Consider the following 25,938-nt stretch of genomic DNA (forward strand, 5'->3'; position numbering starts at 1 on the left):
AAGATTGTACCCGCTGCAAACATATCACAGTGAATATCACTAATAATCCTTGCATCACTAATATTAATATACTACATTAAACTTCATAATATTTACAGCATACGGGTGCAACACTAAACATTACAAGTGTAACATACAGTATTGCAATATGCCATGTATACTTTATCAGTATATGTAACATTATATTATGTTTAACAAATAGGGCCATAGAAACAATGGGGAGGATGAAACTACACCTCTAGGGCACATAAAAATAGGCCCATCATCATGGCAGCTTGAAGATGACAAGCCAACAGGCCACTAAGTCAGTCATAAATAACTACTTTATTGTACCTCTATTTTCCGCACAAAAAAATGTAATTACATGTCTATTAGGGATAATAGTGTAGTGAAAGTACATGGCCCCATGCCAGTGACCACAGTCCCGTGCTTTTCACAATAGGCAATGGAATATTTTTAGCCCTAGGCCTATACAGTCCATAATCTGGCCCTGTAAGTAATCGGTAATGGGAAAGAAGGGCTTGAACAAAAGACAATGTCAATTCATATCTGCTTTAAGCTGTTAATACCCAAAGAATTAGGTACTGTATCCCGGATCACATGCGTACAGGGCCGGCGCCACCACTAGGCAAATCTAGGCATTTGCCTAGGGCGCCGGCCACTGGAGGTCGGTATTTTGCCCCCCCCCCTTGCCGCCCAGGTACCTGTCCTGCGGCGTATATGTGCGTAAAAGCTGGCGGCAGCAGCGGGGGGTCCCTGCAGTCAATAAGAAATAACAAGCGCTATCCGCCGGGCTATGCGGAAGCGCTTCTGTTTTGGAAACACTGGCCGCACGCTGATTGGCTGAGATTCAGCCAATCAGCGTGCGCCGTGCGGCCAGTGTTTCCAAAACAGAAGCGCTTCCGCATAGCCCGGCGGATATCGCTCGTTATTTCTTATTGACTGCAGGGACCCCCTGCTGCCGCCGCCGCTGCCAGCTTTACAGCACCGCAGGACAGGTACCCGGGCGGCAGACACCGGGGCGCCCCCACCCGACTTGCCTGGGGCGCTCTGGTGCCTTGCACCGGCCCTGCATGCGTATTTCTCCGAAATATTAAATTTTTTAAACAAAGAAAAGAACATTAAAAGGATAGCCCTAAGATTAAAGTGTCTAATAAGATATGGCCCTATTTGCTTGAAGATTGATGATCAGTAGCAGTATCCAAAAGTCACTGCAAATTTATTTCAATTATGGCCATGCAAAATATGTAACAAACATTATAACAAATAAGTATGCCTAACATATATATATATATATATATATATATATATATATATATATATATATATATATATATAGAAAACCAGCAGATTCCGGCACTCACTTCAGCTCCCTTAGTTTGTGCTCCGGTGCCCTCCTGTGACAGATTGTCACTTTATGTAAAAAGTACAGGATCGAGGCGGCACTCCAAAGGCTTGTTATGAAGTCAAATATTCTTTATTGAAAAAAGAGTGTCACATCCGACACGTGTTTCGGGCAACGCAGGCCCGTCGTCAGGGATAAAACACAACCACAAATGCATACCCTTATATACGTAAAAACCCCACCCCCAAACATTAACACACAGTGCTTTCACCTGTGTCCGTTCCCGGTTTCTCTTACTCTCAGCGCGTATACCAATAGGGAGTGTGCGCCCAGTGATGCACTCATCACTCAAATCCTGGAACGCACTCTTTCTGTTACCAAGGTAACTATGCGTCTCAAATGGACGCTGTTGTAACTATGCGCTTTTACCGGAGAGTGTTGATTTTCGGGTACAGGCACTGTGAAGAAAAACAGTCTGTTTAAAACCAGATACTTGTAGTGTAAGAAGTGCTGTTATTGCACTATATATATCCACGTGATAATACAACCATATAAAATGTATCTCTACATATATTGTACCGAAATATGTGAATCAAGTGAAAAAATACAAAATACAAAAATCAATGAAATTGAAAAACGTGTATAAAAGGTACATGTATATATAGAGAAATATATGCATGAAAAATATGTATAATTACCAACACAAAAACATACAAATAAAAATAAAAATAAAAATAAAAACAGGCATGAAAGAAAAAACACATATACTTTCAAGTACACAATCATAAACCTATCATGTCGGGTTAACCAGTTGCTGTAACCCTATGACAACATGGTATATATCTCTTACTGACAAAAAATGTATCAATGAGAGATGTTAGGTTATTATATTTATTCAGTTTATAATGTATCTACAGGAAACAATGGAGACCTAAGTTCTCATTCAATCCCCGAGGGGCAATTGTGTCTAAGCGGAATATCCATTTACTTTCCAACTGCAATAACTTCTTCCCTCTGTTACCACCTCTGCTGGACTGGGGTATGTGGTCGACAATTTTCGACCTGATGCTGGCAATGCTATGGCGGGCATTTGCGCAGTGCCTCGCCATAGGTTGATCACTTGTACCAGTTTTTATTGCTGCACGGATAGCAGACCGATGGTTTGCCATCCTCTCTTTGAATTGGCATTCTGTCTTGCCCACGTAGTATAACCCACATGGGCAAGACAGAACATAGACCACCCACCTGGAGGTACACGTCAAAGGAAACCTGATGGGTAATTTTTTCCCAGTGTGTGGATGATTAATGGTGCTGCCCACCAGCATCGATCCACAAGTGGTGCAGCCGATACACCGATAACAGCCATTTGCACGTGTGAGAAAATGATCAGTTGTTGCCACCTTGTTCAAGGGGGTGACATCTAGTTTTACTAACAGATCTTTTAGATTTTTTCCTCTTGAATACGCTGGCATAATGTTAGTGTTAGCTAATGTTTTCAATTCACTATCAGTCTGTATTACAGGCCACAGTTTTTTGGCCTTTCTGGTAAGATGCTGGCTTGCAGTGGTATAACGTGTTACCCATGGTATACGATCCATGGTTGCCCGTTTGTTTTTATTAACCTCTAAAGTATCACTCCTGGGTATGCTCAACACTTTTTGTTTTGCTTTCAACAAGTCATCGATTTTATAGCCCCTTTGGCAAAATTTTGTCACCATCTCATCTAAGGTTTTTTCAGTCACTGCTCTGTCACTGGTGATCCTATGTACCCTTAACATTTGAGAAAAGGGCAATCCCTGACGTACTGGAGCAGGGTGAAAGCTATCATGTCTGAGAATCGTATTTCTATCTGTTGCTTTCACATAGAGAGATGTTTTGATGGCATTATCAACTATTTTGATTTGAACGTCCAGGAAGTTGATGCTAGTGGTACTCAATGTGTAGGTAAGTTTAACCGGGCTCTCAGATCTATTCTGTGCTTCCAATAAATCAACCAAGGCCTGTTCTGTCCCTGTCCACAGAATCAATAAATCATCGATGTATCTTCGATATAGCAACACACTTTGGGATCTGAGTTGGACAGGCAGCAAGTCCTCCTCCACTCGGCTCATATATGCATTGGCGTACGATGGGGCCACATTGGACCCCATCGCACAGCCTAGCCTTTGTAGATACACGTGACCATCGAAAAGAAAAAAATTTCTGGTTAAGACCAGAGTTAACAATTTTACAAAAACATCGATTGGCGGACCGCTGTAATTAGGGTTGTCATTAAGTAGCCATTTGACCGCCTCTATGCCTTCCTTGTGTGGGATGCATGTATAGAGGCTGGAGACATCTGCACTGCACAAGATGGTATTTGCAGGCAGAGTCCCCAGTCCCTCCAATGTATTTATAAGGTCAGTTGTATCCCGCAAATATGAGAAAACTTTTTGAACACATGGATTTAATAAGCTATCGAGGTATGTTGATATTGGTTGGTAGAGTGACCCCCTGGCAGATATAATGGGTCTGCCAGGGGGGCATTGCAGACTTTTTTGAACTTTGGGGAGTGTATAAAAAATGGGCATAATGGGATAATTGCTAGTTAATGCTTTTTGCAAATCAGGTGTAATATATGTGTCAACCACTGCTTTTTTCAGCACATTATCCAATTCTTCTTTAAACACATTTGATGGATCATATGTCAAACATTCATATACCGATGTATCGGATAGTTGTCTCAGGCACTCCTCCATATATTGGGTGAGGTCCTGGACAACCACCGCTCCCCCCTTGTCTGCACTGCGTATAACAATATCATTCCGTTTACCTAGTTGTCTAAGAGCCAACTGCTCATGATGCGTCAGGTTTTCATAGTTACGTGTATTCTTCAAATGCGTGGTACCTGATAGATCCATTACTCTTGAGAATGTTCTTATCGATGCATTATTGCTATTAGGATCAAACTTCGATCTAGGTTGCATCTTTTTCAACTGGTCAGGTATCTCTGTCTTTGCAGCATCGATGGTAGGTATAGTAGTTTTAGAAAAATGTTCTTTTAATCTCAAAGTCCTGATGAACTTGAAATTATCGACCTTCCACTGAAAAGGATCGTGTCTGACAGTGGGAATAAAAGAAAGTCCTTTTGATAATAATCCCATTTCAACATCACTGAGGGGTTTGGAAGATAAGTTGAACACAAGGCTGACTTCACTTTGGTTTTTCTTTTGTTGCTGGTTTTCCCTTTTGTTTTGGCCTCCCCTCCTTGTGCGCCTAAAGGGGGTTTTAGGGCCGCCCTGGTGCGGACTCCTAAAGGGCCAACTGAACCAGTTGAAGTAGAAGGTAGCTCCATGTCGCTTGCAGATGTACTTGACCCTTCATAGTCAGTGAATCTTCCTCGTCCTCTGTTTTGTCTGTAAGGCATGCGTCGTTCACCAGAAGGTCTTGTACTGCTTAGCCAAGGATACACTCTATTTTGTTCATAGTCTTGTTGGACTTTGCGTTTTTTATCATGTTTAAACTTGATCAGTTCTTTAGTGTATTGTTCGATTTTTTTGTCCAATTTATCGCTCCAATCTGTGGTGGTGTCTTTAGTAAGTTTTTCTTTGTGTGCATTTTCAAACGTTGTCAATTTAACTCTTGCTGCTGTTAACTCTTTCGTAGACTCCTCGATTACAAGCAAGAGTAAGTCCATTGCACATTTATTAAGGACTCCTACCCAGCGTTTACAGAACGGTACGCTGTTGCGGCCGATTGTTGGTGCATTATGCACGCGAAAACCCCTTGGGATGTGTTTCTCCTTATAATACTCAGCAAGAGTAGATGCATGGTATATATAGTCCACTTCTCTTTTTTTGAGAAAGAACCAGTCTTTAAATAGATCATCACAATCCAATGATATAGGGTTAACTTCTGAGTTACATGCTCGCAAGATGTGCTCAGCCTCGATGTCCGATATACTATAGAAATCACCAGTATCAATTTGGGCAATATTCACCCCCGGCTCACTGGAATCCATTATATTACACACAACCACACGAAGCGATGTAAGGACAAACGACACAGTCTATTACTGGCTATCAGCGTCACGCCAATACAAATGTAGCAGCAGGATGTCAGACAATCACGGATGCATGAAAGTGCAGTATATACATGCCTGTATTGTAATCCTGAGAAAGGTAGTCTTCCTCCACAACGAACAAGGTGTTAATAGAAGCTGGATAATTGTAGTTAATTGGAGAAGGTGCCTTGAAGAAAAACGTCTATGGCAGGACGTTTCCACAATAGAAAACCAGCAGATTCCGGCACTCACTTCAGCTCCCTTAGTTTGTGCTCCGGTGCCCTCCTGTGACAGATTGTCACTTTATGTAAAAAGTACAGGATCGAGGCGGCACTCCAAAGGCTTGTTATGAAGTCAAATATTCTTTATTGAAAAAAGAGTGTCACATCCGACACGTGTTTCGGGCAACGCAGGCCCGTCGTCAGGGATAAAACACAACCACAAATGCATACCCTTATATACGTAAAAACCCCACCCCCAAACATTAACACACAGTGCTTTCACCTGTGTCCGTTCCCGGTTTCTCTTACTCTCAGCGCGTATACCAATAGGGAGTGTGCGCCCAGTGATGCACTCATCACTCAAATCCTGGAACGCACTCTTTCTGTTACCATTTTAAACATGATAAAAAACGCAAAGTCCAACAAGACTATGAACAAAATAGAGTGTATCCTTGGCTAAGCAGTACAAGACCTTCTGGTGAACGACGCATGCCTTACAGACAAAACAGAGGACGAGGAAGATTCACTGACTATGAAGGGTCAAGTACATCTGCAAGCGACATGGAGCTACCTTCTACTTCAACTGGTTCAGTTGGCCCTTTAGGAGTCCGCACCAGGGCGGCCCTAAAACCCCCTTTAGGCGCACAAGGAGGGGAGGCCAAAACAAAAGGGAAAACCAGCAACAAAAGAAAAACCAAAGTGAAGTAAGCCTTGTGTTCAACTTATCTTCCAAACCCCTCAGTGATGTTGAAATGGGATTATTATCAAAAGGACTTTCTTTTATTCCCACTGTCAGACACGATCCTTTTCAGTGGAAGGTCGATAATTTCAAGTTCAACAGGACTTTGAGATTAAAAGAACATTTTTCTAAAACTACTATACCTACCATCGATGCTGCAAAGACAGAGATACCTGACCAGTTGAAAAAGATGCAACCTAGATCGAAGTTTGATCCTAATAGCAATAATGCATCGATAAGAACATTCTCAAGAGTAATGGATCTATCAGGTACCACGCATTTGAAGAATACACGTAACTATGAAAACCTGACGCATCATGAGCAGTTGGCTCTTAGACAACTAGGTAAACGGAATGATATTGTTATACGCAGTGCAGACAAGGGGGGAGCGGTGGTTGTCCAGGACCTCACCCAATATATGGAGGAGTGCCTGAGACAACTATCCGATACATCGGTATATGAATGTTTGACATATGATCCATCAAATGTGTTTAAAGAAGAATTGGATAATGTGCTGAAAAAAGCAGTGGTTGACACATATATTACACCTGATTTGCAAAAAGCATTAACTAGCAATTATCCCATTATGCCCATTTTTTATACACTCCCCAAAGTTCACAAAAGTCTGCAATGCCCCCCTGGCAGACCCATTATATCTGCCAGGGGGTCACTCTACCAACCAATATCAACATACCTCGATAGCTTATTAAATCCATGTGTTCAAAAAGTTTTCTCATATTTGCGGGATACAACTGACCTTATAAATACATTGGAGGGACTGTGGACTCTGCCTGCAAATACCATCTTGTGCAGTGCAGATGTCTCCAGCCTCTATACATGCATCCCACACAAGGAAGGCATAGAGGCGGTCAAATGGCTACTTAATGACAACCCTAATTACAGCGGTCCGCCAATCGATGTTTTTGTAAAATTGTTAACTCTGGTCTTAACCAGAAATTTTTTTCTTTTCGATGGTCACGTGTATCTACAAAGGCTAGGCTGTGCGATGGGGTCCAATGTGGCCCCATCGTACGCCAATGCATATATGAGCCGAGTGGAGGAGGACTTGCTGCCTGCCCAACTCAGATCCCAAAGTGTGTTGCTATATCGAAGATACATCGATGATTTATTGATTCTGTGGACAGGGACAGAACAGGCCTTGGTTGATTTATTGGAAGCACAGAATAGATCTGAGAGCCCGGTTAAACTTACCTACACATTGAGTACCACTAGCATCAACTTCCTGGACGTTCAAATCAAAATAGTTGATAATGCCATCAAAACATCTCTCTATGTGAAAGCAACAGATAGAAATACGATTCTCAGACATGATAGCTTTCACCCTGCTCCAGTACGTCAGGGATTGCCCTTTTCTCAAATGTTAAGGGTACATAGGATCACCAGTGACAGAGCAGTGACTGAAAAAACCTTAGATGAGATGGTGACAAAATTTTGCCAAAGGGGCTATAAAATCGATGACTTGTTGAAAGCAAAACAAAAAGTGTTGAGCATACCCAGGAGTGATACTTTAGAGGTTAATAAAAACAAACGGGCAACCATGGATCGTATACCATGGGTAACACGTTATACCACTGCAAGCCAGCATCTTACCAGAAAGGCCAAAAAACTGTGGCCTGTAATACAGACTGATAGTGAATTGAAAACATTAGCTAACACTAACATTATGCCAGCGTATTCAAGAGGAAAAAATCTAAAAGATCTGTTAGTAAAACTAGATGTCACCCCCTTGAACAAGGTGGCAACAACTGATCATTTTCTCACACGTGCAAATGGCTGTTATCGGTGTATCGGCTGCACCACTTGTGGATCGATGCTGGTGGGCAGCACCATTAATCATCCACACACTGGGAAAAAATTACCCATCAGGTTTCCTTTGACGTGTACCTCCAGGTGGGTGGTCTATGTTCTGTCTTGCCCATGTGGGTTATACTACGTGGGCAAGACAGAATGCCAATTCAAAGAGAGGATGGCAAACCATCGGTCTGCTATCCGTGCAGCAATAAAAACTGGTACAAGTGATCAACCTATGGCGAGGCACTGCGCAAATGCCCGCCATAGCATTGCCAGCATCAGGTCGAAAATTGTCGACCACATACCCCAGTCCAGCAGAGGTGGTAACAGAGGGAAGAAGTTATTGCAGTTGGAAAGTAAATGGATATTCCGCTTAGACACAATTGCCCCTCGGGGATTGAATGAGAACTTAGGTCTCCATTGTTTCCTGTAGATACATTATAAACTGAATAAATATAATAACCTAACATCTCTCATTGATACATTTTTTGTCAGTAAGAGATATATACCATGTTGTCATAGGGTTACAGCAACTGGTTAACCCGACATGATAGGTTTATGATTGTGTACTTGAAAGTATATGTGTTTTTTCTTTCATGCCTGTTTTTATTTTTATTTTTATTTGTATGTTTTTGTGTTGGTAATTATACATATTTTTCATGCATATATTTCTCTATATATACATGTACCTTTTATACACGTTTTTCAATTTCATTGATTTTTGTATTTTGTATTTTTTCACTTGATTCACATATTTCGGTACAATATATGTAGAGATACATTTTATATGGTTGTATTATCACGTGGATATATATAGTGCAATAACAGCACTTCTTACACTACAAGTATCTGGTTTTAAACAGACTGTTTTTCTTCACAGTGCCTGTACCCGAAAATCAACACTCTCCGGTAAAAGCGCATAGTTACAACAGCGTCCATTTGAGACGCATAGTTACCTTGGTAACAGAAAGAGTGCGTTCCAGGATTTGAGTGATGAGTGCATCACTGGGCGCACACTCCCTATTGGTATACGCGCTGAGAGTAAGAGAAACCGGGAACGGACACAGGTGAAAGCACTGTGTGTTAATGTTTGGGGGTGGGGTTTTTACGTATATAAGGGTATGCATTTGTGGTTGTGTTTTATCCCTGACGACGGGCCTGCGTTGCCCGAAACACGTGTCGGATGTGACACTCTTTTTTCAATAAAGAATATTTGACTTCATAAAAAGCCTTTGGAGTGCCGCCTCGATCCTGTACTTTTTACATATATATATATATATATATATATATATATATATATATATATATATATATATATATATATATATATATATATATATATATAATATGCAGCATGGACCGGCACTCCCAGCTTAATGAGCAGATTACTGGCGCAGGTGCCCTCACAGCTTCAGGATAAGCAGGTTACAGGAACAGAGGTGCGGCACTCAGGACTTTCAAGAAGAATAACGACAATACAGTGTCATAAAGTCGGACTTTATGACACTGTATTGTCGTTATTCTTCTTGAAAGTCCTGAGTGCCGCACCTCTGTTCCTATATATATATATATATATATATATATATATATATATATATATATATATACCAAAAAAAAACCCCTAATGATGACATTTAGACACTAGCTTCTCCTAATCTTACAGAAAATGTAGTTACAAATCAGACATTCCCCTGCTAGAATGAAAGCTAGCCTCAAGTTGGTTAGAGCAGAGATGACATATTTATGGAGAAAAGTCAAGAATTTTCTGTTACTGTTTATGCTAGAGCTCTTCCTAGCCAATTGCACTGTTCTAGCTGTAGTAAAGAACAATATTGGATACCAGGAGTGGTAATATATAACTTTCAGTGGTCTCAATGAAAAAAGACCCTTTCATATTAGACTAAAAAGGTAAAAGAAAACAAAATTGCACAAGCTTGATATTTTTTTTTTACCGTTTTGTAATTCCTCATCCAAACTTATTTTTTAAATCCTTTTTAACTCTTTCTTGGTCCAAACAAAAAAAATAAAAAAATATGTGGCATATTCATCATGTTCAGAGTTACATTTGCCCATCATGTACATTATTGAGGGACAAATGTAACTCTGCTCTGGCACAGACACTTAATATGAAAATCAGCTGTGTACATGAATCCTTTCACTGAAAGTACACAATATAGAGTCTGAACTGGCAGTGCTAGTGTACCTGCATTAACTAGGGTTCATGATAGTGCAAGAAGCACTGACCTCCAGCAGAAGGAACTGGATGGGGATGGAGGAATCCTTCTGGATCCCTCTTCACAAGCTTGAACTGCTTCACTGGGAGCAGGAGCAAACACCAACTGAAGATGGAAAATACAACTGACCTGCTGAAAAACTACTGTCTCCATGAATCTTTCTACTCTGACTTTGTAGCAGTGAAAGTTAGTACTGTCAATCTGACTGAGCAGTGTTGGTGCATCTGCCTAACTAGGGTTCATGCTGGTACACAAAGCCCTGAAATCCAGTGGAAGGAGCCAGGTAGATGTATCCAGGAGGAACGCTCTTGCAATCTGGGACTATTTCTCATATTATTATTATTATTTATTTATAAAGTGCCACAAGGTATCCGCAGCACTCTGTTACAGAGTTTATAAAAAGTAAACAAAACAGTGCTTTACAGTTCAAGAAAGTATAGGGCAAGTACAGGGTACAGTATATAACCATTTCTGCATCAGCAAACAATACTAGTATTAGGGTGGCATAAACTGCAGGATTAGATGCCATCAAAGGAAGTATGGAGATGGTAAAAGAAGGAAGGGCATATGAGTGAAGAGGCCCTGCTCATAATATTGTAGGTAAGCAGTTTGGTGAATACTTCCGCAGTCAAGCTCCAAAAATATTATATTTTTTGGAGCTTGATGAATAGACCAAGAAAGGCCAGATTGGTATTGAAAGGTAAATAGGATATACAGTATCTTCAATATATCCTGTGTTACCTCCGTTAAAGCCAATTCACTGACCAGACAATGGAAGTATTTTGAGGTGTATGCAGGTGAAAAGGAGTCTTGAAAACTCTTAAAATCCATTATTTAGCACTTATTAACACTAGTTTCGAGGATAGAAAGTTATAATATCATTTTTTTTGTCTATTTTAACTATATTATATGAAGAAAAAGCTAAGAAAATATAATGAGTGTGCACTCTTTTCTTCAAATACAATTTATTCTGACATTGTGCCAATTTGTTTTTGTTTTGTTTTTATTTAGTTTTTGGACTACTAGACAGTGTTGTCTCAATTCTGATAGTTTATTCAGGGACTTCCTGATTTTTTACTACTTTAAATGTTTCAACCGGTTCATTTTTCCAGACTTCCCAAATTTCAGGATTAGGGGAAAAATCTATAATTGTTTTATTACTATAAAGACAAAAACAAAAGACAAACATGTTTTTACAAAATGGCAAGTGGCACATGCTTTTTTTTTGCCATCTCCTAAAAAATGGGAGATTTAGTTATGAGATAATATAAAAAAAGGGTACTTGTTTTCTAGCACGGTGCTCAGATTTCCTAGGTACGGCACTGTAGGGAAATCGCATCACATTGCATGGGCCATTATAGTGGCATGCGATGCGATGCAATTTTTGAATGTTTTTTTCTCTCATTGTACCCCACTATATCGCATCGCATCACATGTCCCGCAAAATCGCATGCGATTTTATAGGGTGTGCGATGCCATGACATTAGGTATACAATAATATGATTGTATGTCCCCAAAATAGGTTGAACGCACCCCCCACTATCCACGCCATCCCAAAGCATGGCAAGCACAGCGAGCTCCCCGAGGGGCGGTGGAACGCGTCCTCTGACTTTTTCATTACCCCACTATCCACGTCGGCGTGGAGTTGATTTATATACTGTGGCGAGTGCAGCGAGCCCAAAGCGTGGCGAGGGGACGTGGATTACTTTACATGTATTCCGCGTCCGCTTGCCACGCTTCCGGCTCGGTGGCTCACTGCGCTCGCCACACTATATAAAATCAACTCCATGCCGACGTGGATAGTGGGGTAATGAAAAAGTCGGAGGACGCGTTCCACCACCACTCGCCATGCTTCGGGGTGGCGTCGATAGTGGGCGGGGGTGTGTTAAACCTATTTTGGGGGACATACAATCATATTATTGTATACCTAATGTCATGGCATCGCACACCCTATAAAATCGCATGCGATCGCATGCGATTTTGCGGCAGATGCAATGGCCCGGGGCTGAGAGAGCAGTGAATAAAATACATAGGAAAATCGCATCACACATCGCATGTCCCTAAAGTGGCCCATGCGATGTGATGCGATTTCCCTACGCAGAATAGCCCAATAAACAAATTGCTTAGTGGGCGCCATTCTAGGAAACAAGTACCAAAAAAAGTTAAATTATAGTGATGCTATGTGGTCATTGGTATCAAGAAATTGAAATGCATTCATCTGACTTTTTTGGCTTTATCTATGTAAATGAAAGCACCATGTGACCTTTACTCTTTCAATGACATTTATAGTAATACAACTTTTTTTTTCCAAAGAATATGTCTAGCTGATTTATAACTTTTACTACTCTCAACAGGAATGAGCTAGCCTATTTATTGTGCTATAAGAAGAAGTGGGTTCACTAAACCTTTCATTGCTTAAGAGATAGACTATTAATTATGAACTGTTCTGCTCCATATCCTTCTTTATTTGCAGTACATCTGGGAATAATTGACTCTTGTATAGTTATGCAAGCTTTCTCAAACATGAAAGCATTCACCAAATACGTGAAAATTCTGCTGACTACAGTTGTAGAGGTGAAATACTTTTGCTTATTTATTTATGCAATTGAAGATTTACTGATTTTTACGTAAACATTAACAAAGAAATACAAATAACTGCTGATTACATTTTGCATTTATTTTACAGTATAACAATGCAATCTACATATAAATGAGTGTATAAAGATTACAATTCAGCTGTTAATCTCCAGAAAAAATAATATTGTCTTTCCTGTATTAACTTTATGTAAATAGATGCATGTTGTTTAGCTTCGCGACTGGCCAAATAACACCAGCAATGCTAATGCTGTGTACACACGGTGAGATTTGACATTAGATTTTGACTACATAGTCAAGATTGCATGCAGATCGCACAGGTTTTTACCTTGCAATCCCGATGCACGGTCCAGAGACAGCATAAATATACTTTAGCCTAACTATACACTATTATACCTAATTATATCTGCCAATAGAATAGTCCTGTGCTGCTTTTAATCTTAAACTTAATATTGTTTGGTCTTAAAAATACCTACCATATGTTTTAGACCAAAACATGCACACAATATCACCAACTGCTTAGAGATCGTTTTATCTCTAAAAATATATAATTACTATTTTTACAAAATATGAAATATAAATATATATGATGTATTGGAATGTGGTGTTCCCTGTTATGTTATTTATTCCAATAAAGGTTAACATTTCTAACGGAACACTACCTACAGTTCATCACAGTACCTTGCATTTTATCAAAACTGGCTAAGAATGATCCTAATATTATCCCAAACACAGGTTCAATCAGTATGGGCCGTATTTGGGCCAGTGACGGATGCTATGTGTCTGCGCATGCGTATCTGCAAAACACGCACGAGTAGACCCGCTGTTTGTTTTACACTTGATGCGCATTTGCACAGGAAGGGGCGGAGAGTGGGCTGGGGCAGGGAATGCCCCAGCCCACTCTCCGCCTCCTTCCATTCCCTTGGAATGCAGACTGGCCAATGCCTGCTTGGGACGAGCAGCAGATGTCACATGACTTCAGTGCCCACCTGTTTCCTGCACACAATTATTCCAAATATTGTATAAAATGACGTAATATAAATGCATTCTATGTTTAAATTGAGTCCCATCCCCAACTTATTAAATTATGTTATGCAAATAGTCCAAAATACAGAAATATTCAAAATACAAACTATTTTTGGTCTCATGCATTTCAGATATGGGTGAACCTGTAATTCACAATTTGTAATATTGCTAATATAGTGTAGGTGATCATCTTCCTGAAGGTTAAAGTTTATTTGTCTTGCATGAATCACTACAACATGCATGGAATGTTTACTAGGGTGAGCGTCGGGCCAGCTGGTAAAACAACGAGGGTGGCTTGTTTTCAGCAATCTTCACCATTTAACCCCCTCGCCGGCCGCATTGAATGCGGCCCAAAGAGTTCATGCAAGTCTGGTAATGTTTTTCCCATGGAGTAAATCTCACGCATATGTGTGCAGAAGTGTACACCTGCACAACCCTTAGGCAGTGAAGAGCCAAACCTACAGTGTCTGTTACTGGCATCTCACCCTGCTCACATGGAAGAGACCATATTATTAAATTCATCTGAATAGAGCGGGTAACTATAATATGAGCAGACATGGGTTGGTGGATAGTCTATGTCCATAGGGGTGGATTAAATATGCCCAGGTGGGTAGTGCTGTTGCACACCCTTTACCCCAAGCAGGTGCATATGTATGCAATAAACTATGGTTACATTCAATCAATTTCCACCTACAGTTCTACAACATTTTTTTGTCATTATGTTTTATAAAGCAGAAACATAACAGTTAAACCCATCTTTCAACCACACAAGACTATAATTGATAAACCACATTATGCATTGCCTTTGTCTACATTCTCCACAGTAACCAAACTTCAGACACACTTCATTCCCCAGCCAGAAAAATCCCTGTGCCACCTGTTTTGAGCTCCTTTGGCTAAAGCATGTTTTTCATGGGAATTACAGCACTTGATTAGAATGGAGTCATGGGAATAGGAAGAGATTTTACACGTAAAGTGCTTGGAAGAGAGATAGAGTCGATTAGGAGAACAAATTGGGAATGTACTGTAAGTTCTGGATGTGTAGATGTAGCTAGACTTATAGATGTAGTTAGCCTTCTCAGCCAACTAAACTTGAAAATCCTGTTATCTATCTCAACCCCTACTGACATCTGTGCTGACTTTCCGAGGGCAGCCTGCCAAATGTGTGGCATCTCTATAACTTTATACCACAGAAGAAAATTGTTCATTTGAAAGAATAACAGGGTTTATGTAGTTGGTTCATGGATTGAATTGGATTTTTTAGAGAGGGAGCTAAACAGACAACACTCATATAGGAGTATATCAATGTCTCTACATTTTGTAAACTGAACTGCAGGTGAATTCATTCATTTGTTCTTGTTACTGTGAACCTTTCTGGTGGTTACATTGCATGGTACTTGTTTCCTATCTGGGCGCCCAGGTTTTCTACGTACGGCACCGTACTGAAATCTGATCGCATCGCATCGTACACATACACGATATTGAACGATGCGATGCGATGCGATCCGATTCGATTTCCCATAGGAAACAATGTTAAATGGCTCAATTTAGCCAAATTATCATAGGAACAATAGTAAATGGGCCAAAAACACCCCTGAACATTGAAATGTCCCCCCAAAAGTAGTTGACGCCACCCCGCCATCAACGTGAACCCGAAGCGTGGCGAGCGCAGCGAGCCCGCGAGGGGCGGCGGTACGCGTCCTCCGACCTTTTCATGCCCTACTATCCACTAGGGCGTGGAGTGAGAATAGAATAGTGTGGCGAGCGCAGCGAGCCACCGAGCCCGAAGCGTGGCGAGCGCAGCGAGCCCCGCGAGGGGACGCGGATACCTTCACAGGTAAACGCGTCCCTTTGCGGGCTTCCCAGGTGTCCATGGCGACGCGGACACCTGGGAAGCCCGCAAAGGGACGCGTTTACCTGTGAAGGTATCCGCGTCCCCTCGCGGGGCTCGCTGCGCTCGCCACGCTTCGGGCTCGGTGGCTCGCTGCGCTCGCCACACTATTCTATTCTCACTCCACGCCCTAGTGGATAGTAGGGCATGAAAAGGTCGGAGGACGCGTACCGCCGCCCCTCGCGGGCTCGCTGCGCTCGCCACGCTTCGGGTTCACGTTGATGGCGGGGTGGCGTCAACTACTTTTGGGGGGACATTTCAATGTTCAGGGGTGTTTTTGGCCCATTTACTATTGTTCCTATGATAATTTGGCTAAATTGAGCCATTTAACATTGTTTCCTATGGGAAATTGAATCGGATCGCATCGCATCGCATCGCATCGTTCAATATCGTGTATGTGTACGATGCGATGCGATCAGATTTCACTACGGAGAATAGCATGGTGCTCAATTTACTTAGTGGGCGCCCAGATAGGAAACAAGTACCCATTGCATATATATATATATATATATATATATATATATACTTGGGTGTTTGGCCGGCACTCCCAAAAGCAGGTCCAAATGTCTGCTGACCCGGTGCCTTCCAGTATGGACCCGTGGGTCCCAATGCAGGGGATCAAATGATCAGGCGGCACTCTCGGATTTGTTGAAAAAAACTTCAGTGAAAATTTATTGCTCCGACATGTTTCGGGCAGTGTATGCCCGTCCTCAGGGATCTGATCCCTGAGGACGGGCATACACTGCCCGAAACATGTCGGAGCAATACATTTTCACTGAAGTTTTTTTCAACAAATCCGAGAGTGCCGCCTGATCATTTGATCCCCTATATATATATATATATATATATATATATATATATATATATATATATATATATATATATATATATATATATATATACACACACACACACACATGCAGTTAGATATTAGTATTGGAATCCTCTGGTGGAACTCAATCCTTCCTAATACAACCCACACTAATCAAGTTAGCTTCATGTCTGGTTACTAAAGATTGGTTAACTCTAGATGTACTGTAGTAAAGATGTATGGTCTTGGCCCTTGATGATTACAATGAATTTGACTGTAGGATGCGATCATATTAGCTGAGGTAAATTACCATGACTGATTACCTCTCAGGGGCTATCCAATTAGCCCTGATATCAGCACTAATGTGGGAAGCCTTCTGCGATAAGGATCCTTTTTTCCAAAAGCAGCTATGAAAACACATAGGTCTGCATCTTTTTCATGGATCTTATGTGTTTTTGCATGGAATTATTTGGGCCCAAATAAAATTGTTGCAAAACTACAATTTTCATGTATAAAATTGTATTGCAGCTAACTGGAACCCCCCCATAATGTTTTGGTATTGTTTTTACCTTTAGGGAATGCCCCTTGGTAGGGATGTTTAAATAAGCAGCGCCAGCAAACAGGTAGTTGTCACCGTGCTATAGTGAAACCAATCTTGTGGATTAATCACAGGGCCCGTACCCTGCAGAAGGAATCTGATGGTGCCAGTTAGAATCGCACCCCCCCAGCTCCAAAGTTTGGGTTTATATTACCAAATAGCAACCAATCAGATTATACTTAGCATTTATCTAGCACCTTGTAGAAGATAATAACAAGAATTTGATTGATTTCTATGTACAATATCTCCACTTCTATAGACCCACACATTAGTACATGTAGGAATTGGTAAAAAGTCACAGATTATGCACAACAATACATGGTGCAATGGCGTTCTGATATTGGTCCTCTGTCTTTTTCCATTTTACAAAGGTTAGTGTCAGATTCATTGTACATTTGTTGCATTAATAAGTGAATTAGACACCTATATTGTAGTCAGTGGCACACCAAACATGGGCTATTTGCTGCAATTTAAGGACAGACGCATAGGGACACATCTGTATTTCTTCTTAGCCTTGGCAAACCATTTAATCAGTAGCATCAGAAGAACATTGAGGCTGGCATGATTTAAAAGCTTTACCAATCAGGGGTTAAAGTGAGGGGGAACGAAGTGGAACTGAGTTCCACCACCTTTAATGGTAAGGGGAACTGAGTTCCACCTCTACACAGTCCTGAACAGTAATTGCAACAGAAAAGCCTGTCCCAGTGGCTTCTTCTTCTGGCATGGTGTATGTAATGTATAGTAAAGATGAACAACTGTGGACGTTATGTGTATAAGGGGCATTACTGTGTGATTTTATATAAATCAAGGGCACTACATGCGGTGTAACGTGTATACAATTGTGCTACCATGTGTTGTGAGACCATTATCCCCTTTTCTGGTGGTAGGGCACAAATTCCATGGCACTGGTCTAATGGGGGGGGGGTGTTAGTGTTAGGGGAACAGAGTTCCCCCACCTCTCCAGGACCACTTTAAGCCCTGATACTAATCTTAAAAAGTTAAATAATTAGCTTTTAGATGTGTGTGTGTGTTTAAGGTTTGTCAGCTTTTTTGAAGCATCACATTGATATGTAAATTATTCAAAGGTCAACATTTCAAAAAAGATTGAGTGCTCATTGTCTTTGAAAAAAAGCTATCCTGACTGAACATATGTGCAGCATATATGATCAGTGGAGCGACCTCTCCACCCACAGGACATCGCATTGTCATCGTATAAAAATACCTCATGATGTGCACACAATTGTTCGCACGATTCGTTGAAATCATGCATTGAGGCCTATAATCCTTCTAAAGTATGGCCATTTTAAGATTTCTCGACACTTAGGCAAAACTTCAAACTACTGCCCCCCCCCCAACCCCACATTGCCCAACCACCAATACCCAGTGTTGGGGTAGAAAATCCACAGTCTCCACTTGCATTAAGTATAACAACTATGACTTAGTGTTGCTTGGCAGATCCTGGCACCAGATCCTGGCACCATAGGCAGCAGCCTAAAACTGCCTTAGCCAGCTCTAATTGTTGTTAGAATTCAAGTTTCCTCCTTTAAGTGCAAAAGTTTCACACCTTACAGCTGTTGTTTAATATTTCTATAAGTTTTAGCTGCAGTGATTATACAGCAGTAATACTATTTAGTCGAAAGCTTAAAGTCATGTCTCTTTGTACTGACAACAGTACATTATATTGCTAACATCTCAGACACACTCACCAGGCAATAGTATAATTAAACATATCTTATAACAACATATATTTATCACATACAACATGGCAGAAGGAAAAGAAAACAGATTTGTTTAGACTTACTAATTATACTATTTCACCAGTTATTAAAGATTACATAGTTTGTCTGAAATATCAATTTATAATTGTAATAACAGCAGGCAGTTCTTTCAAGAGACTTTACAAAATACTTAAGAATAGGGTAAGACATGAAATCAAAAGAAAACATGCTGGGGACCTATCATTATAATATCATTAAGATGTTCATTGTAAACAAAAACTCTATGATTAATTAAAAGATCATGATCAAAGTTTCAAACACAGTTTTGAAAATATGGAACCATAGTCGATGATTGTGTGAGATTGTGATTACGGTAGTGGAGTTGCACTGCCAAAGGCAAATGCTTTCTCTGCCAAATCAGCATTGGGTTAACTGACATGTGCTTGGCAACCATGAGAAATGTCAAAAATATCTCTTGTCTGGAACAGAATGCCTTGTATACAGTGACACAGCGCAAAAATACAGCTACTAATTTCTGCTAAACAATCGAAGTAAATTTCCTACTGAATTTAAATAGTTAAAAAAAAATTTATAAGCATAATAAATGCTATTTGTCGTAAGGAACTATGTGCCTAAATCAGAATGGATCACTGATCAGCAAAAATCGCTATTAGGTGATTTTGCTAATCTGTGCATGTGTAAAAGTGGTAGCATGCCTGCGCTAGCCTTGAAACTGCCAGCCCCTAGACTGCAGTTGCATTAACCCGCAAGTGACCGAAGTGGAGCAGGAGGGTGGCGATAGGGTGGTGAGGCAACGTTGTGGGTGATGCATGCATGTCCAGACTGTTTATGGTGCAGTCCACAGCAGTTACGTTAAGTCACACGCATACGCTTGACTCAAAATATGGTGACTTGGCATTTGCCTTCTTAGTCAAGCTGCACTTCGCTGTCTAGTGAAATGTTTGCATCAGTGCAATGCAATTGCACGTTTTGCAATCGCAACGCAGGGAGGGACCCAACATGCAGGCCGGACTTGCTCTGTGCTGGGCTTCCCCCCGTATGCTAATGAAATAAGTTATTACTTGCAAAACTACCATTTACAGTATGCTGAATTAGACCCTATGATTACAATGAGCTTCAAAAGTTGTAAAATTAAAACAGTAATAGAAGCTTTCCATAGATTTGCTTTTATACGTGTTACCAGAGGCAAAACTCTGGGAGGCAATGGAGGCATCTGCCGACTGGCTCCTGCTCTCAAGGGGGCACCTCTCCACCACTGCCAGTTTAAATCCATTAATTGAAAGCCATCAAAATCACTTCTGTGGCTGAGTTCTGAAATATATATCTGTTCTCTCTCTCTCTGTATATGTTTATACAGTATATAATATATATTTCATAACAAACTATATATATTTTGAATAACGGTGTGTGTGTGTGGGCGTGGCACCAATATTCATCTTGCCTCCGGGCAACTGGGACAAACTTACGCCACTGCATGTTACTGATTGGTTATTAGTTAGTGAGTTGTAATCTAACATCATTTTCTTTTCATATGACATTTACATTGAAATGCACCTGGTTTCCAAAAACACATAATAGATTATTTACATTTTGAGGGCCTAAATATCACTTGTAACATTGGTTCATTTACATTAACACAGCTGTGGTTAAATGTTGGGCAGGAGGAAGATTATTCCTGGTTGTAATTAAAATTCTAGCAAAAAAAAATATATTTAATTTAAATAACACTTAGTTGCAGATACATGGTTAGACAAAAAATATTTGAGAATGTAGATGCTTGTTTACTTCAAGAACACACTGTATAGTACATGAGCTACTGAGAACTTTTTTGGGCCAGTTGTATCCTTGTACACCTAGAGGTAAACTTACTAATATTGGCGATCCATGTACAAACAGGTAAGAACGGGATCGGAAGTATATGACCCAAAAATACAAATGGAGAATACGACAAATTTACAAAGCTGTCATATTCTTCTCATTCATGCAGTATTTTCCGATGTTGTAGCCATTCGTACCCGTTCCTACGTGTATCGGTTTTTATACATATTTGTACGGCAGCCGAATATGTATGAGGCAGCAGCATCACATGAATCAATCTGATAAAAAATGATCCTATTATCAATTTTGGGTCCGTTTTTGCCCTTGCCGATACCCCCCCCCCCCTCCAAAAAAAGTGAAAAGGCATGGGTAAAAAGTACTAAAAAAAATCCAAAAATGCTTGCAATTGAATATTATGGGGCAAATTAGTGCTGGCTTTTTTCAGATAGGTGAAAAAAACAGAACTTCATTGTATACCCCCTTACTCTCAAACAGATATACAAATGTTGCACATAAAATTATTCAGTGTAATCTCACAAAGTACTTTTGTCACTTCCAGTTGTATGTATGCAAAATAGTACAGTCCCTGCCAAGTTGAAAACATTGGGCCTCCACATGCCAGCTGTCAGAAATGAACATAGAAAGTAGAGAAAACCACTTGCAGATCAAAAAAGAAGTTAGGGTTAGGCACTAATTGGATTATGTTTAGCCTATGGAGGCACTGCTGAAGAGATTATAGCTGCAGGGTGCCATTCAAGGCACCCTGCCAGCCAAATGGGCGGATGGGGCAGCAACAGTGCAACTTTCAGGGCCCTGAGGAACGGCCACACTGCTCACACACCCATAGTTCAATCTGCATACAAAGTCACATTGCAACCACCGTCATAAGACCACCTTGAAGAGCGCATAGAGTGACTGAGATGCACATACAGTACAACAGTAATTGCTATGCAGACATCCACAGGATTGCAAACCCTTTGTGTCCACCTCTTAATCAGTCCTTTTATATTGTTCATGCGTGTACTGCTCAGGCAGAAAAAATCTCATGCACTCATAATTAAATCACAGTTTGGTATAAACTTTGCGTTGATTTCAATTCCCCAGTTTGTGCACAGCTAATTAAAGGATATTCAACAACACACTAAAACAGCTGCTGTTAATTTTTTTTCCAGCAAAATACAAATTTTACATAATGTTATTCAGCGTTATAATTACTGCATTGTTTCCATTCACTTTACTGTTTAGAAAATACAGTTGTTTTCTTACATTTACAAATGAATCATGAAAAAAAGATTAGTTTGTTTCCTAATTTAAACATTGTGTTTGCCTAATCTTTTAGAGAAATGATTTTATTGCCATAGAATAAATGTTTGCTTCATTAATGACAATGCATGGAATATTTATCCTACTGAGTATTGATTTTCTTTGTGGGTCATGATTTTTGCCATCCAGTCAAAGTAGACTGTACATACTGTACATGGAATTTCTGTATATTAGAGGGATGTTTTAATAAACATGTAAAAAGCAGATTGTGCTAAATGCTATACCTCCATGCTCTGGGAATATGGGTCCTTTGGGTCACAGAGCGAAGTAGATATTCGGTGGTTGCCAGGGAAACAGCGTTGACTTGAATTGTGGGGCATTGGAAAGGACTGACGAATAATTGTTAACCTTCCAATCGACCTTCTGACCAGGTCCTGTACATCCAAATCATTTATCTCCTGTGAAATAGAAAAAAAATATAGAAAACTCAGAATTTATATTTCAATACAAACAAAGTTTGTCATCCATAACAACATCTTCTTTGATTAAATGATATTGTATACATGTAATATGCATGGCTAATCTTGTTTGCTGTCTCTTAGAAAGTACTATTGGCATAAAGATTTAAAGCATATTTTAGGATTAACTATAATCAGACATTTTCTTCTTTGCTTTATCAAATGTAAAGTACATATATACAAATAATATTATGAAATATACCGAATTATTAACATATTAAAGAAAATTATTATAGAAATAATGCTACAAATGACACCCTGAGAGTTCCTTAATATACAAAGCAGCATATAAAATGGAACAAAGACTATCTGTTTACATATATCACAAATTATGTCCTCATTATGTCCTGAAACAAAATGAAAAGCGTATTATAGTAACAAATTACATCCAAGGACTTACAAGGTAAAACAATTACCCAGAACAATGTGTTAACTATTGATATGGAGAAGGATGAATTAATCATAAGAAAATCTTTAATGGACATTTTCTGAATTAATTTTGTTCCACTTGCAGTCTGTTAGAAGTATTTATATATATATATATAAACTAAGAAATTATTAGAAGAATAATTATACTCTAATATTACTCAAGAGAAATGCATTTTTTTTCTTTTATTGTTGCTTTTAGAGAAAGACAGATGGCAGCACTGGCACACAAAGCTCAATAACCAGTGTGTGTGTGTGTGCGTGTCAGTCAATATATATATATATATATATATATATATATATATATATATATATATATATATATATATATATATATATATATATATAGTCCAGGCATAAGTGGCACAGCACATATATCAGTCCACTTTTATGCTGGGGTGTCAATCTCAGAAAGATATGTCAATCAGACCACTTCCAAATATATTTCCATTTTTGCAGAGAGCACTCACCAGGCTGTTATCATATCCAAAGAAGTTTTAATCACACATAGGGCGGTATTCAATGAGGCTGATTCGCCAGGTTTTTATGGCGATTTTGTGCTGTAAGGCGAATTTCTGACTAAAACGGTGAATCACCCTATTCAATGACCAGATGGCGAATACATTTCAAGGTTTTTTCGCCATGATTCACCGAGTAGCAATCGCTATCTTTTTATGGTGAAGTGGAAGGTGAACTTTTAAAATAAAGTGTTTTGTTTTTTACAATTGGTGTCATAAAATCTGGAATTTTATTCTGAGGAGGGGCATGCTATTTTTATTCATGTGCTGTAAGCACATGAATATATATTTAATTTAAAAAAATATATATTTTTTATTTTTTTATTTTTTACACAGACCAGCCAGCAGGGGGCCGGAGTCGAGCTGCTCATTAGATATTCATATATTCACTCCACCCGATCATTACATATGCATGATCGGGTGTAGTGAATATACCCGGTCCCCTGCTGGCACCCCCGGGGGGCAGCCTGTGCTGCCTGGCACCCGGGGAGCCCACCTCCCCCTCACAAATGTTCTGGGGCAGACAGGGAGACTTCGATCTCCCTGCCTGCCACCGTCCTCAGGCTCCCTGCGGCGTCCGCCGCAGGAGCTCAAATTCGCCAGTCAGGGGCAGTGAGCCCCTGACTCGTTGAACACCGGAGCCTCGCCGCGAGCAGTGGCGAATGTGCAGCGAATCCTAAACAGGATTCGCTGCACGTCACCGGTATTCACATTAAATACCGCCCATAGTGTACGTGTCGACGTTTCGGTCCACGCAGGGACCTTATTCAATCAACAAATGGATTCAGAGTGCGCTAAACCTTAGAGCATAAAATATATTCAAGTAATATTTAATAAAACAGTGTGCATACAGGTTTTTACAGTACAGTTCAGTAAATAAAAAAATAAAAAATATATATTATTAAATACACATACTGTAATAGTCAATCCTCTCAACAAATTGATGTACCATTTGCCCCTGATGAAGTTAACACCATGACGAAATGCGTTTGTATAACCATATTGTCTGATTGACTATTATGAGTATTTGATAAGAGGATCGTTTTTTATCTTTTTTGATTCACTGAACTGTGTTGTAAAAACCTGTATGCACACTGTTACGCCCTGAGGGCATTTTTATTAAATATTACTTGAATATTTAATAAAAAAATGTTTTCAACAAAATACAAATTTTGATGATGAGAATTCTCCCAAAGGAACCACAATGTAGTATATAGCAGCCTTCTCATCCACAGCCAGAAAGCAACTAGGTATGTCTTTTTTTATATTTAATAAAACAGTGTGCATACAGGTTTTTACAGTACAGTTCAGTAAATAAAAAAATTAAAAATATATATTATTATTAAATACACATACTGTAATAGTCAATCCTCTCAACAAATTGATGTACCATTTGCCCCTGATGAAGTCAACACCATAACGAAATGCGTTTGTATAACCATATTGTCTGATTGACTATTATGAGTATTTGATAAGAGGATCATTTTTTATCTTTTTTGATTCACTGAACTGTATTGTAAAAACCTGTATGCACCCTGTTACGCCCTGAGGGCATTTTTATTAAATATTACTTGAATATTTAATAAAAAAATGTTTTCAACAAAATACAAATTTTGATGATGAGAATTCTCCCAAAGGAACCACAATGTAGTATATAGCAACCTTCTCATCCACAGCCAGAAAGCAACTAGGTATGTCTTTTTTTATGCCCCCTGTTCTAAGTAAATTACACCACTAATTGAGTAAACCTTATTTTACAATTGGCTGATGGTTCCTCAAATGTATTTCCAATATGGTGAAATTTGTGCTGTTTTTCTCCTTCTCCTCCCTCTCTGACCTGTTTGTGCTCATGTTTTATGCTCTTTTTTAATAAAAAAATGTTCTGATGTATTAACTCCCTGAATATTTTACTTACAATAATGTATCATAATTTACAGTCAATCCAATCGGTTTATCATTGCCCCTGATGAAGTCATGGTAATGACAAAACGCGTTGGGTATCTGCATTGCCTGAATGATGTTTGCTGTCAATTTGCTAAAATCTTGTTATACTGACATATTACAAATATGTATATTTCAATTGTACATGCATTTATTTGCCCAAAGGGCAACTTCGATGTTATTTTATACAAATTTTATGTATTAAATACCTCTTGAATACAGTTGCTCAATAATCTCTTAGCGTCCTCTGAAACTTTATTTTTCCTTTTCATATATATGAACATAATCTATCAAATCTAGAAAATTGTACAAAGAACTGGTCAGCATTATCCAGGGACATGCAGTCAGGGAAGGCAGTGCCTCACCAGTCATAAATAAAAAAAAATACAAAAGTATATTTC

At 39.6% G+C, this 25,938-nt stretch overlaps 1 protein-coding gene across 2 annotated transcripts in view; it reads right to left on the reverse strand.

Moving 5' to 3' along the window:
* The window catches only part of GRID2 (glutamate ionotropic receptor delta type subunit 2), a 1,102,902-nt gene that overhangs the window by 412,736 nt on the left and 664,228 nt on the right, over positions 1 to 25,938 (reverse strand). For both annotated transcript variants that reach the window (XR_014472933.1, XM_083179104.1), the window contains exon 6: positions 22,419 to 22,592. Coding sequence is in view for 1 of the 2 variants with exons in the window: in XM_083179104.1 (XP_083035230.1) it covers positions 22,419 to 22,592 (174 nt within the window). In the remaining variant the exon portion in view is untranslated. The remainder of the gene's footprint in view (positions 1 to 22,418; positions 22,593 to 25,938) is intronic.

This window comes from Crinia signifera, chromosome 1 (genome assembly GCF_055691185.1).
Source record: "Crinia signifera chromosome 1, ASM5569118v1, whole genome shotgun sequence".
In the NCBI taxonomy this organism is placed as follows: domain Eukaryota; kingdom Metazoa; phylum Chordata; class Amphibia; order Anura; family Myobatrachidae; genus Crinia; species Crinia signifera.